The sequence below is a fragment of the Carassius auratus genome, chromosome 36 (assembly GCF_003368295.1).
Source record: "Carassius auratus strain Wakin chromosome 36, ASM336829v1, whole genome shotgun sequence".
In the NCBI taxonomy this organism is placed as follows: Eukaryota; Metazoa; Chordata; class Actinopteri; order Cypriniformes; family Cyprinidae; genus Carassius; species Carassius auratus.
The window spans coordinates 12605379-12617491 of NC_039278.1; the positions used below are offsets into that span (position 1 = coordinate 12605379).

A 12113-nucleotide genomic window follows, 5' to 3' on the forward strand; every position below is an offset into this window, starting at 1 on the left:
TTACTGCTGCAAATATCTGCCTCCGCAGCTTTCTGTCTTCTCCATTTCTGAAGGAATCCCTCTCCAGAAACACCACTGGGCTGACTGCCTTTACGTCTTTTCAGCTAAAAATATAAATAATAAAAAAGGGGAGAGAAAATAAAATTGAATTATATACAGAATGTTAATAATGATCTGTGAGCAATATATATATATATATATATATATATATATATATATATATATATATATATATATATATATATATATATAAACTTATATGAATGAACTGCAAGATGGAAAAATACATGTTTTATTATTTATTTTTAATTTTTTTGGATTCACATTAAAAGGTATTAAAAGCATGGTACAGAACACATGATTACTGTGATATCTGTCATATAAAAGCACATAAAAACACTAGCATTACAGTGATACAAACATAGCTGGTTTGGTGATTATTGTATTGATTATTAATATATCATAGTAAAACTACAGTTACAGTTACTAATGTCCCATTTACTGTGTTTTAACTTCACATTTCATTTATTATTGTGTCGTGATTACCATGATTTTACTACAAATACAACTTACATCATTGATCCTGAAATTAATAATAATATAAAACGGAATCGAAGGTCTATGGCACGTCACGTGACAGATAGAGTTGAATCACACTAATTAGCAGCTGTGTTCATTTATTTAAACGCAATGAAACTCAAAGACAGCCGCGGATGACCGATATAATACAGCGATTAAACATATGGCACTAATCTGATTAATAAAGAAGACAGAATACATTTGATAAAAGGCATTAAAAGAGCGTATATACGACTACTCACCCAAACTGTGGAACTGATAGCAAGTATCGCGCGATGTGTGCTGAATGAGACTTCTTGAACGTGATTTCATAGCGATAAACATCTCCTGTCCTCGTGTCGAATTCTGACGCCAAAAGTTTCCCACTGAAAGCAATGAAGGTCGTAGTGCTTCGATAGTCGACGCCGAGAGGCACATTTGGCGTCATAAAAGTGACGCTAGGGGCGCTTGACCATGCTTCGGTTTTTGACGCCTTTGGAGTGAGAATGGGTTGTCATACAAAAGTATAGAGTCTGTCATCATTCACTCACGTCATGACTTTATATCTTATCTTTGTTCTCAGGTGCACTTGATCACCTGCTCCGCTTTTCTCAGCTCAGCCAATAAATATGATTTCCTACATTTAGGATATGTAAGTAGACATATCATTAATACATTAATTGTTTTTAAATACCCTGCCTACAGCCAAAAATGTGGAATAATTCAGATTTTAGTACCATTAAAATGTAATTTATTCCTGTGATGGTAAAGCTGAATTAATAGACTGTGTAGCATTGTAAAGCTCCCTCATAAGCTTTGTCCTGTCCAGAGTAGTGAGGTGAGATCACAGCCAAACATAGTGTGCCGATCTCTGATAATGATGAATTAAACGTATAGATAAACACAGACTACCATGCGTTTGCCCGCTGTCTGAATCCTCTTTTGATGTTGGTCCAGTGGAGGCCTGGCTCTGTAACTGCTGGACTTGCTTTGAGTAACAGGTGAGCAGTTTATCTGTAACATCATTCATAGTATTATGCAAGAAATATAAGATGGCAGCGTTGTTAATCTACCTCTGTTTGTTTGACCTTGTAATGACTATGTTGTTTACTAAACGCTTTTGAAAAAAATTAATTGACGTATGTTGGTGAGATTAAAGGACATGTGAATATATCCCATCTAATTTATAATAAATAAATAAATTATAATTAAAGATAACAATAAACAAAGAAAATGTTTTGCTGTTGTTGTTGTTGGTAGGTGAAGTCTATTATAATATAAAACAATATAATAAAGTAAATATATAATGATATATAGACTTCCATTCAAAAAAGAGTATAATGTCACAAAAGATTTCGGTTTAAAATACATTCTGCTATTTAAAACTTTTGTTAAAGAATCCTGAAAAGAAAAATCTATCACTGTTTCCACAAAAATATGAATCAGGACAACCGTTTTCAACGCTGATAATAATAAAAAGTATTTCTTGAGCACCCAATCAGCATATTAGAATGATTTCTGAAGGATCATGTGACTCTAAAAACTGGAGTAATGTCTGCTAAAATATACATTAAAATAGAAAACATTCATTTTAAACTGTGATAATATTTCACATTATTACTGTTTTCTACTGTTATTTTTGATCAAATAAATGCAAAAAAAAATGGTTTTAATAAAGCAGTGATATAGCATGTCAAGGGGCTCAGACACTCAGATGCTTCTGTCTAATGACTCTGACAGCACACAACAGGAAGGAGACACTGGCATTACTCTTGTGCTTACTCAGATAGTTATTTAGCTTAATAGAGAAACATTTACGTAACCCTCCCTGACAAGCACCAGGTGGCAACTGTCCTGTTATAGCAGTCCTGTGTCTGTGAGGTGCCAGGACCTGAGGTGATAACATGAGGCACAGGGACACAGGAGCCAGACTTCCTGGAAAGCTCTCATTCCGGGAGAAGGGCTCAGTGAGTTATGCCTCTGACTGGACCGCTTCAGAGCCTTATTTATAAAACAGCTGTATATGAGGACTGTTTCCAGATCAGTTTGGGTCTTTAGCTTGCAGTGAGTAAGATTAGTTCAGCAGACATTGTGCGAATATAAATGAAAAGAGCTTACGAAAGAAAGGGATGTGATCCCAAATTCCTATTATCCGAATCCACCTCAGACGTCATTGAACTCCTGGTGCAGGGAGTGAACTATATGGAGTTTGTACAAGCAGTTTTCCAAGAAACTGGAGGAGAGGACTTATGTTGTGAGAATATCTGCTTAGTGTATGCATAGATTCCTGTCTATCTGCGTAATGCTGCTATTTTCATTGCTGATGAATTTTAGCTGTGCAGTTCTTGCTTTTGAAACCATCTGAGCATTAGATAACAAAATTTCAATCCACGTGTCATCTGCAAATAAATGTTGATCTTTTCTCAGGCCTACCTTCAAAAAACTTGCCATTATAATGAATACAAATAATTTTTAAACAGGAACCATAGTCATTAAGTTTGACATCAGAGAGTGTAATAAAATATCAAAAATGAAAACCAAATATATTTAATGTATATATTTAAAACAGTACGTATATTAAAAATATAGGTATATATTTTTTCTTATGCCCAAGAATGATTTCACCCAAAGCAGTAAATACTGTAATATTATGAAATGTAAGATAGATTTTAATATACACTTTAATATGCTATCCATTTGATCTATTTAACGCATCCATTTTATATTTTGTTATGTAATGCAATGTCATACATTTTTAGGTCTGGCTTAAGCGACCAATTTGGCGAAGCCATTGTGAAATATCAGCCCTAATCCTCAGCCCACTGTCATGATTAAAAGGTTCCATATTGAGTTTTCATTTCCATGCCACACCATCTACTCAGCACGTTTTCTCAAACGACTCATTACAGCCTCAATACATCTACACGGAAAACCTAAAGTGAGAAGACATCAGGATGAATACAGCCATTCCACCACAGCAGCCTCCATCTCTCCAAAGAGAGATGTCCAATGACGCAAGTCCCTGTGACAGCTTTCCACATCAATCATCCCTACCATTCACAGGTTTGTGAAGCCTTCCACCAAACAAACATCCTTCCCCATCCACCCCCGTGCCAGCAGACAGGATAGTATGGAGGTCAGGCTTCTCTCACTATTTTTAACAGAATTTCAGAGAAGTGTCTCGGATTCTGCTCATAGCACAGAGCTCATACAAAAGTGCTAGGCCATTGGGAGCACTTTGTTCCTATGCAGCTGATGTCACCGCTGATGCCAGCATTTTAAATTGGTAAAAGTTTGGGGTGGGACACTTGTCACTTAGGCACGGAGAACATACAGTGTCCAGACTCACTTGTGGGACTTGGACCGACACGGTACTTGTAACTAGGAAAGAGAGATTGAAGGAGCTTTGAAACAAAGGTAACTCTCCTTTTTCTTGATGTTTGCCTTATTATGAGCTTTCAATAGGTTTTCATTCCTAAGCTTGTAATTCCTGTTCCTGAAACTCAGGAATTTCTAAAAGAGCTTTGTGGATGCACAGGTAGCAATGCTGTGTTTCTGCACATGGTTCATTTTAGGGAGCGTCAATGGTCATGAAGCTCTTTTAGCATGAAGTTTTTTTAGTTCAGTGCTGGTATTGTTAACTAAAACTATTAAAAACTGCACTGTAAAAAATTTCTTGTTGTTTTTACAAAAACTTTTTGGCAGCTGTGGTTGCCAGAATAATTTTGTAAAAATACAGAAAACTGTAAACACATTTACGTCAAAAACTGTTAATTTTACAATATAAAGCTGTAATTTACAAACAAGAAAATGTGAATATAAACCAGTAAATTCAACAACACACAAAATTAAATCTGTTTTGTACCTTGAAAATACTGACAACCACCATAATAATAAAGATGGTACTGTATAAGAGAAAGCCACATGAAGTATCAAAGCTCATCACAAGTAGCTTCACCACAAGCAGAAGTATATATTAACATATAGAAGGTGCACATTTATGGAAACACAAAACACCATCATGGTAACACACGTGATACTTAAATAATGCAAAAAACTTTCATTAAGCAACAGAAGATGTAACATAAAGCTCAAATGTACATAACTGATAACAAGAACTATTTAAAAACATGATTATTTAAACAAAATACTTTCAAACGTGGAGTGTCACGCAGGGAATTCTGGGAATATCAGTTTACAGTTTTAGACTGTAAATTATACATTGATTTGTTCTTTTTTTACTTCTAAAAGCTGTATAATTAACAGAATTTTACTGTAAATTTACATTAAATGCTTTGTTAGATCTTTTACAGTTTTTCCCTGTATATAGTACGGGAACTTACTGTTAACCTATTATCAGTTTTTTTCCGTAGCGTTTTTACAAAATTTTACAGTTAAAATTACACTTATTTTTTACAGTGTGTTTTTTTTTTTTCATTTGAATTAAATATTCATTTAATAAAAGAAATTGTAAATTTGACTGAAAGAACTGTTTAAGTTGAAGGACTAAATTAAATATTAAATTTAATAGGAATATTAAAAAATAACAATAAAATGGCAAATGCACATAAATAGTTTTTTACTAAAACGTAAAAAAAAAAAAGTTGGATGTTCTTTTAGCTGTTTATCGTCATTGTAAATAAAAAAATTGTTATTAAATCTGTGTTGTTAAATGTTCTTGTGTTTTACTGGTTTAGTTTATTTGAGGATTTGCATTTGTTCTTGCTTTTCCTTTAACATAATGTACATTCAATGTCAGTACCTGCCAATTTAAAATCTTCATTAGAGCAATCTTAACCTTAAAAAAAAACAATTCTGACTCTGAATTCTGACTCTGAACAATCTATAGTCTGTTTAGAGGACAAGTTAAATCATTTAGACTTCTTTTAGGGAGCTATTTTGAATAGAGACTTGTTTCTCTCTTATCCTACCACAGGCTGTCCCCTCTGCCTCTGTCGTGCCCGTCCCCTTCTGTCAGTGAAATGCCTTTTGGCCACAGACCCACCTTTAACCGAAACATTTGCACCAAGGTGCTGCTGGCTGAGGGCAGAGAGTCACCCTTCACTGAACACTGCCGCAATTTTGAGAAGAGCTATAGGGTGAGAACAGCTTCGTTAATCCTCATTCAGTAATAACTAAAGCCATATATATAGTCTTTTATAGATCCCATGGAGTCAAAATTGTGATTTATATATCTATTTTTGTTAGTCTGTGGTTTGAATATGTTAGTGCAAGCATAAACATTTACAAAATTAAACCAAAAATTATTGCCCATTTAAAAAAAAAAAATTCATCCTCAACATAATTTTTTAATGAATAACAGGAACAAAAACTCTGCAAGTCATTTCACAGTATTTTTTAAAATCTATTTGGTGTGTAAACAAATTCTATAAATTAGAGACATCTATCACACATGAATGCATAATATATACTTTAATCTTAAAATAATCTCTTTAACACTGTTATTGGTTTACGATTTTTGAATGCTACTGCATTCAAGTTATTTGTAACCAAGAGAATAAATTTTTTTTTCGATTCCATACATGTATTAGGTAAACAAGGTTGTTGGGTTTTGTTTTATTGTGTTTGTATGTGTGTATTCATTTAGCAATTCTATGCATTTTTCATGCGCCAGTTTCTTCAGACAGAGGTCCAGAGGCTGAAGGACGAGGTTCAGGAGATGCACAGAGACCTGACAAAACATCACTCTCTCATCAACACAGACACTATGGATGAGATCCTGGAAAGGTCTCTACTCATTGACGAACAGATTGCATCTCAGTACTCTGCTCTGCAGGTGAGGATAAATTATAATTCCTGCAAAAAACATTCTTCTTTCAAAAAACAGCAGCACTTTAGCATATTCTGGATGTGTTTCTAGATGTGGGATGTGACCTTTCAAAGAGTAACCAATGAGCAAGAGATCTATGAAGGTGAGGAAAAACAATAAGTTGTCTGTGCTGCCTCAGGGTTAATTTTACCATGCATGTTAAGTTATTTCCTTGCACTAATTAGTGAACTGATTCATTTACTAATTACAGCACAGCTCCATGACCTTCTGCAGCTGAAGCAAGAAAACTCTTACTTGACAACCATTGCACGACAAATTGGACCCTACATCTTATCCATAGCCAAAGTAAAAGAGCGTCTGGAACCCAGGTTGTTTTGCTGTTTTATTATATATTTTGAATGTGAATATTTTACTTCTGCATCCCATTTGCTTAAAGGAATATTTCACCCAGAAAAAAAAAAAATACAAAAAATGCTACAACAGGCCACCCAAGAGAGTTAGATTAGTTTGTGTCTTCATCAAAACAGATTTGTAGAAATGTATCATTATATCACTCGCTCACCAGTGGATCCTCTGCAGTGAATGGGTGCCGTCAGAATGAGAGTCCAAACAGCTGATTAAAACATCACAATAATCCACAATAAATAAATACAAATAAAGGTGTATGTAAGAAACAATGCCATAAAGATATATTTAACTTCAAATTGTTGCTAAAATATGAATCCTTAATTCAATTCAATTCAAAAGTATTTGTATAGCCTTCTTACACATGATTTCAAAGCAGCTTTACAGAAAATGCATTTGTCTGCATTACAATTTAGAGTGATCTGTCATCAGAAGTTAATGTGTCCATGTAATGTTCATTTAATTTTAATCCATTTTAATCCATAATATTGCTTTCTAAAGTGGAAAAAAATCATCTTGTCTGAATCCGGAGAGAAATATGCACAAATCAAGCACCGTTTACAAGTCCAAAACAGGACAACAGGGATTGACTATTGAATACTAGTTGAATATTTGTTGACATACTTGGCTGTATGTCACATCACTTTCACTTTACTTTAGTCATTAACTTGTACACTGTTGATGTATTCACAGGTTTCAAAAGCCTGAGAATGACTGCATGGACACTGTGGTGAAGATATGTGAGGACAGTGCAATGACTACAGAACAAAACAGGTAATGCTTTTGATGTTACTGCAACACAGCTCAAAGTGCATATATTACAATATAAAGAAAGACTGATACATAATTTCTTCCTCCAGCTGCAATGAGAAGAGTTGCTTAGCAGGCTATGATCGAGACTCTGACACAGACAACTCTCTCATTCTGCCGCCTAGTGAGATGCTACTAAAGAGCAGTGACTTCTGCTGGCAAAGAAAGCAGATCAATATTTGAAAGGCCTCTTGCGGCCAAGAGCTGCCTTTATAGAGCTTGTCTGGATGATAGTGAACACCGACTGCAAATGTGGCATGTGCTTTCAAGCATGTGCTGGATGTCAACACATGAACATGGGATAATTAAGAAGGACATGAATGGAATATTAATAGCGTTTTACGTGTGTCAAATCAAATGGAACCTAGATATAAACCAGCTGGATAGGATGGCACATAAAAGACTGGTGAATTGTGATTTGTATTTATTTTATTTTTTTGGGGGTCCTGTGCATGTAGCAGAGTTGTTATCATTTACTAAATAGTAAACTATAATCAAAACTTATTAATTGTTGTCAGTAATTCAAATAAAGATGAAATAGAATATAAATATTAGATAAAAATGTAAGGGAAAAAAATTAAACAAACTTAAAACGTACAAGAAAATGTGTAATATATAAATAAATAACCTGAATACATAAGACAGGGTACTTACTGAAGCTAAAACAGAAAATAAAAATAAATTAATTCTAAATATAAATATTAAAATTTGTTTCAGTGAAGAATTCTTAAAAAAATCAATTAATCGCTATATGTGATAAAGCCATATGTTTTTTTTTTATTAGTTCTTTTATGTGTGCTGTCAAATAAATACTGGTTGTAGGTGCTGAACAGCCTTTCTGAGCAAAAGCTGATTTAAAAAAATCGATTTAAAAGGATTTGTTTATGCCTCATACCAACTGGATGCTCATAAAAATATTTATACATTCAGAGGAATATTAGAGAATTATTGGAGAATTATCACCAATATTACCAATATTTACCAATTAGATTATACATTTAAAAAAGAGGGTGTTTTTTTTTTTTTGTGCACTAAAGCCATTACGTTTCTGTGAACTGGATTTGTTGATCATGACTCTCTTCACTTTCCCTGTGAGTAAGAATGGAAAGAAGGCTGGACATAGCATCTCGTAAGATCAGATTGCAGCCCTTCAGCCAGTGCTTGTTCAAGAAGAAGAAAAACACTTTTGAATAGTAGTGTATGCACAAATGCATTTGTAAGAATATTGTAAATATAATATTATATAAAAAATATACTATCTAATGATTCTTTATTGGTTGTTTCTAATGCATTCAAAGTCATCACTGATCAGCCCACCATGACAAGCTCTTTTCTATCTATATCACCTGTCTCTGGCTCAACTATGACTGGCCAGACAGTTGTCTTCAAAACAACCATTAAGACATTTGTCAATGTCCGTATTTTATTTTTTATGAAACGTAGGCCGAGCAACACTTAACCTGTATCACAGTTATACTCTTTGGCTAGTCATCATTTATAGGAATAGACATGTTTTTATTAATATTATTAATATTGTTAAATGACCTTTCAATGCATCTTTATACATTTCTTTCATATGTTTTTCTGTACTTTTATGCTTGGTCCAACAATGACTACAACAGCGCTTTCTAATACCAGACTAACCTTGTGGCATGAATGAAGCTACAGAGCCACGACTCCATACATAAGGTGAATATTTGTGACACAGTGTGCTCACCTATGGGGGTATAATGCAGTTGTTTGGTACATTGGCTATATTGAAGAACAATCCCACAATCAATTATTTCCTCGTTTTTATTTTATTTTCATAGCTGTTTTGTATTTGTGCTTAAGTCTGTCATCACTCTGACATGTTTTTCGAAACTGTTAATGTAATCCAAAAATTACATAGGCTATCTGTCAATCACGTTGTTGGAATGTGAATAAGTGTAATGTTTCATTATGTCATTGCATAACAAAAATGTACAATGCTTTCTAATATTCAAACATAGTTTACACTTCATAATAACTTTCATTAACAATAATACTCAAAATGATTACATTATAAAATGCAAAACAGTTCATTATTTAATTTGTATTTAAATAGATGCCATGAAACATTGAGATAATAATATATTATTATTATTAAATGTAATATATTATAGCATATTTAAATCCAATATAATTATATTTCAATGTATAAATTAAATGCAAAATAAATGAATGCTTGTTAATGATTTCTTAATGGAAGTTATTACAAAGTGTCACAGAGAATCAGATGAAATTCATCAGAAGGCTTCACAACATCACAGAAAAGCAAGTAAAAAAAACTGCACAATCAGAACGGTTATAAAGCTCTTTCCCCAAATGGAAAAAACGTTGTCATCAACTTTGGATTCAGCGATGAGTTCAACTCAGAAGGCAAAAAGAGAGCTCTTATGTCGTACAAAAATAGCATGTGTAAAAAGGAATCAGTCATTTTCAAAATCTCTCTGTCCACTGCTGACTGCCACTCTTTCAAAGTTTGAGAATTCTGCCTGGGCATTTGCATTGGAGTTTATTTCCCATAAAACATCTCCAGAAGAAGTTCCTCCATGTTGACAGCTCCAATGACTGGTTTGAAGAACAGACCGGCCACCACGTTGGCGTTGATGGATCTCAGCATGCAGAGGGCGAGGAAGAGTTTGGCGAATCTTACACTGTCCCCATGGTGAATCATTTTGACATATTCATTAAGCGCCTGGTTTGCCTCGCTCTGCAGGCCCTGGATGTAATGTTGACACTGCAGCCCTGCAACATCTAGAGATGAAAAGAGACTTGTTATATTCTGTACCAGAAATACCTTAATGATCTGAAATTACCCTAATTAAACAGATAACCTTTGATAAAACGTACACCTGACTATAATTTTCATTATTAATTTCTGAGAACAATTCATGATAAACAAAGAAACATTTATGTCATGAAACTTTGATTAATACATTGTCATATATTCATATTTAATATTATATATATATATATATATATATATATATATATATATATATATATATATATATATATATATATATATATATATATATATATTATTATTATTATTATTATTATTATTATTGTTCCAAATAATTAGATATAATATTATTATTATTATTATATGATGAAAATATAAGTATACTATTATTATTTATTAAGAATTTCAATAATACAGTGTGGCTCATGTTAAAATAATTAAGCAAAAAAAGCACTATTTTTGATATTTATTTACTTGTGTGTATTATTATTTAAAAAAGCCTATTTTTTATTATTATTAAAAATATTATAGCCTACAGTTAATGCTTATGAAAATTATTAATTAAAATGTGATCCCAATTTAAGCCAGTTAAAGTTAAAAACGTGAACTATCTTTATTCAGGTTGTCTATGTATGTATTTTTATTGCTATTGTTATTATTATGAATATGAATTATTACAATGTGATTTAAAGACAACTATGAACATTCTATTATTATGAATGTTAATAATTACATTTTGGTTCACAGTTAACTCAGTTATTCTTAACAGCAGCTAAAATGTGTCCTACTTCAGGTGACCGGTAAGCACGACTCACCTGGATTGAACAGAATGGCCCCTTTTAAGTACGCGTACTCCTTAGTGCTTATGTCCAGTCCCCAGCATTTCCGCAGAAACATTTTAATACCCTGAACGTCGGTCAACGCCACTCCGCCGTTATTACTCTGGTGGTCCTGCTTGTCCTGTCCGCTCGTTAATATCCGCTGCAGCATGCTGGGCTCTTGCGTCTCTGAAGTCTCGAAGTCGATCCTGTCCTGCGCCATGCCGAGCACCAGCAGCGGCGCCCAGCTGCTCCGCACCAGCGTGTGCTGGTCATCCACCGGCAGCTCCCGAAAACACGGCACGTTCTTCACGAACTTCAGGGTCTTGACCAGGACCGCGGAGGCGGCTTTGCATGTGGTCTGAGGGAAGCGGAGAGACACCTTCGTCTTGGAGCCGCAAGCACACGCGCGCATGGACAAGGCGAGCCTCGGGGTCCTCGGCTGGTTCCCAAGTTGCGCAATCTGACTGTCGTTCTTTAAAATGCTGTACAAGATGCTGTTCTGTCGTCTTTCGCTGCTGCAGTGGCAGCTGCTGTCAGAGTAAGCCATCCTCCTGGTGCTGCGGGGACTGTTATGTTTCGTTGCTGAAACTGTTATGAGCTTTCCGCTTGGAGATGTCCATGCACGGTTGAGGTCTGTGTGTTCCCATCCAGCCAAATGCCAAATAGTTAAGAGTTTTCAAACAGCACTGGACACCTCCCACTGTCTCTCTCTGATGCACACATAAGAGGCGCTATAGTCCTTATGGATTTTGATGTGTGGTTTTGCCACTTAATAATAATAATAATGCAAAATTACCCAGTATAACATAATTTAAATGGATGTCCAAATAGATATATAATCATAATAATAAAAAGTCTGGATTACACACACAGATACTTACTCTGATCTGATGAAAGTGAAAAGGGAAAACATTGCAATAAAATAGCCATTCAAGAACTTTTACCTACAAAGATTCAG

General features: G+C 34.3%; 2 protein-coding genes across 3 annotated transcripts; one reads left to right on the plus strand and one right to left on the minus strand.

The window, feature by feature from the left end:
* The first annotated feature begins 1125 nt into the window (after positions 1 to 1125).
* On the plus strand, positions 1126 to 7959 carry rnf207a (ring finger protein 207a). Of its 2 annotated transcripts, XM_026221464.1 has the most exons (8): positions 1126 to 1210; positions 3468 to 3621; positions 5495 to 5657; positions 6203 to 6355; positions 6440 to 6491; positions 6600 to 6717; positions 7448 to 7528; positions 7615 to 7959. In XM_026221464.1, the coding sequence occupies exons 3-8, from the start codon at positions 5541 to 5543 to the stop codon at positions 7745 to 7747; spliced, it is 654 nt and encodes a 217-aa protein (XP_026077249.1). In that variant the 5' UTR covers positions 1126 to 1210; positions 3468 to 3621; positions 5495 to 5540; the 3' UTR covers positions 7748 to 7959. The 2 variants fall into 2 exon arrangements, with proteins under 2 accessions (XP_026077249.1, XP_026077250.1); XM_026221465.1 differs by lacking the exons at positions 1126 to 1210; positions 3468 to 3621 and adding an exon at positions 3863 to 3975.
* A 1790-nt stretch (positions 7960 to 9749) lies between these two features.
* On the minus strand, positions 9750 to 11833 carry LOC113055285 (nuclear receptor subfamily 0 group B member 1-like). Its single transcript, XM_026221466.1, has 2 exons — positions 11150 to 11833; positions 9750 to 10342 (listed from the first exon to the last, which is right to left on the minus strand). The coding sequence occupies exons 1-2, from the start codon at positions 11700 to 11702 to the stop codon at positions 10101 to 10103; spliced, it is 795 nt and encodes a 264-aa protein (XP_026077251.1). The 5' UTR covers positions 11703 to 11833; the 3' UTR covers positions 9750 to 10100.
* Between the last annotated feature and the right edge of the window lie 280 nt (positions 11834 to 12113).

What these genes read in the sequence shown, in the direction of transcription:
- rnf207a (XM_026221464.1), top strand. Translation starts at nt 5,541, where the DNA reads ATGCCTTTTGGCCACAGACCCACCTTTAACCGAAACATTTGCACCAAG. An exon ending in TGAGCAAGAGATCTATGAAG is followed by an intron (nt 6,492 to 6,599) that starts GTGAGGAAAAAC and finishes TACTAATTACAG; the next exon opens with CACAGCTCCATGACCTTCTG. An exon ending in AAAGAGCGTCTGGAACCCAG is followed by an intron (nt 6,718 to 7,447) that starts GTTGTTTTGCTG and finishes ATGTATTCACAG; the next exon opens with GTTTCAAAAGCCTGAGAATG.
- LOC113055285 (XM_026221466.1), bottom strand. Translation starts at nt 11,702, where the DNA reads ATGGCTTACTCTGACAGCAGCTGCCACTGCAGCAGCGAAAGACGACAG. An exon ending in GGCCATTCTGTTCAATCCAG is followed by an intron (nt 10,343 to 11,149) that starts GTGAGTCGTGCT and finishes TTTCATCTCTAG; the next exon opens with ATGTTGCAGGGCTGCAGTGT.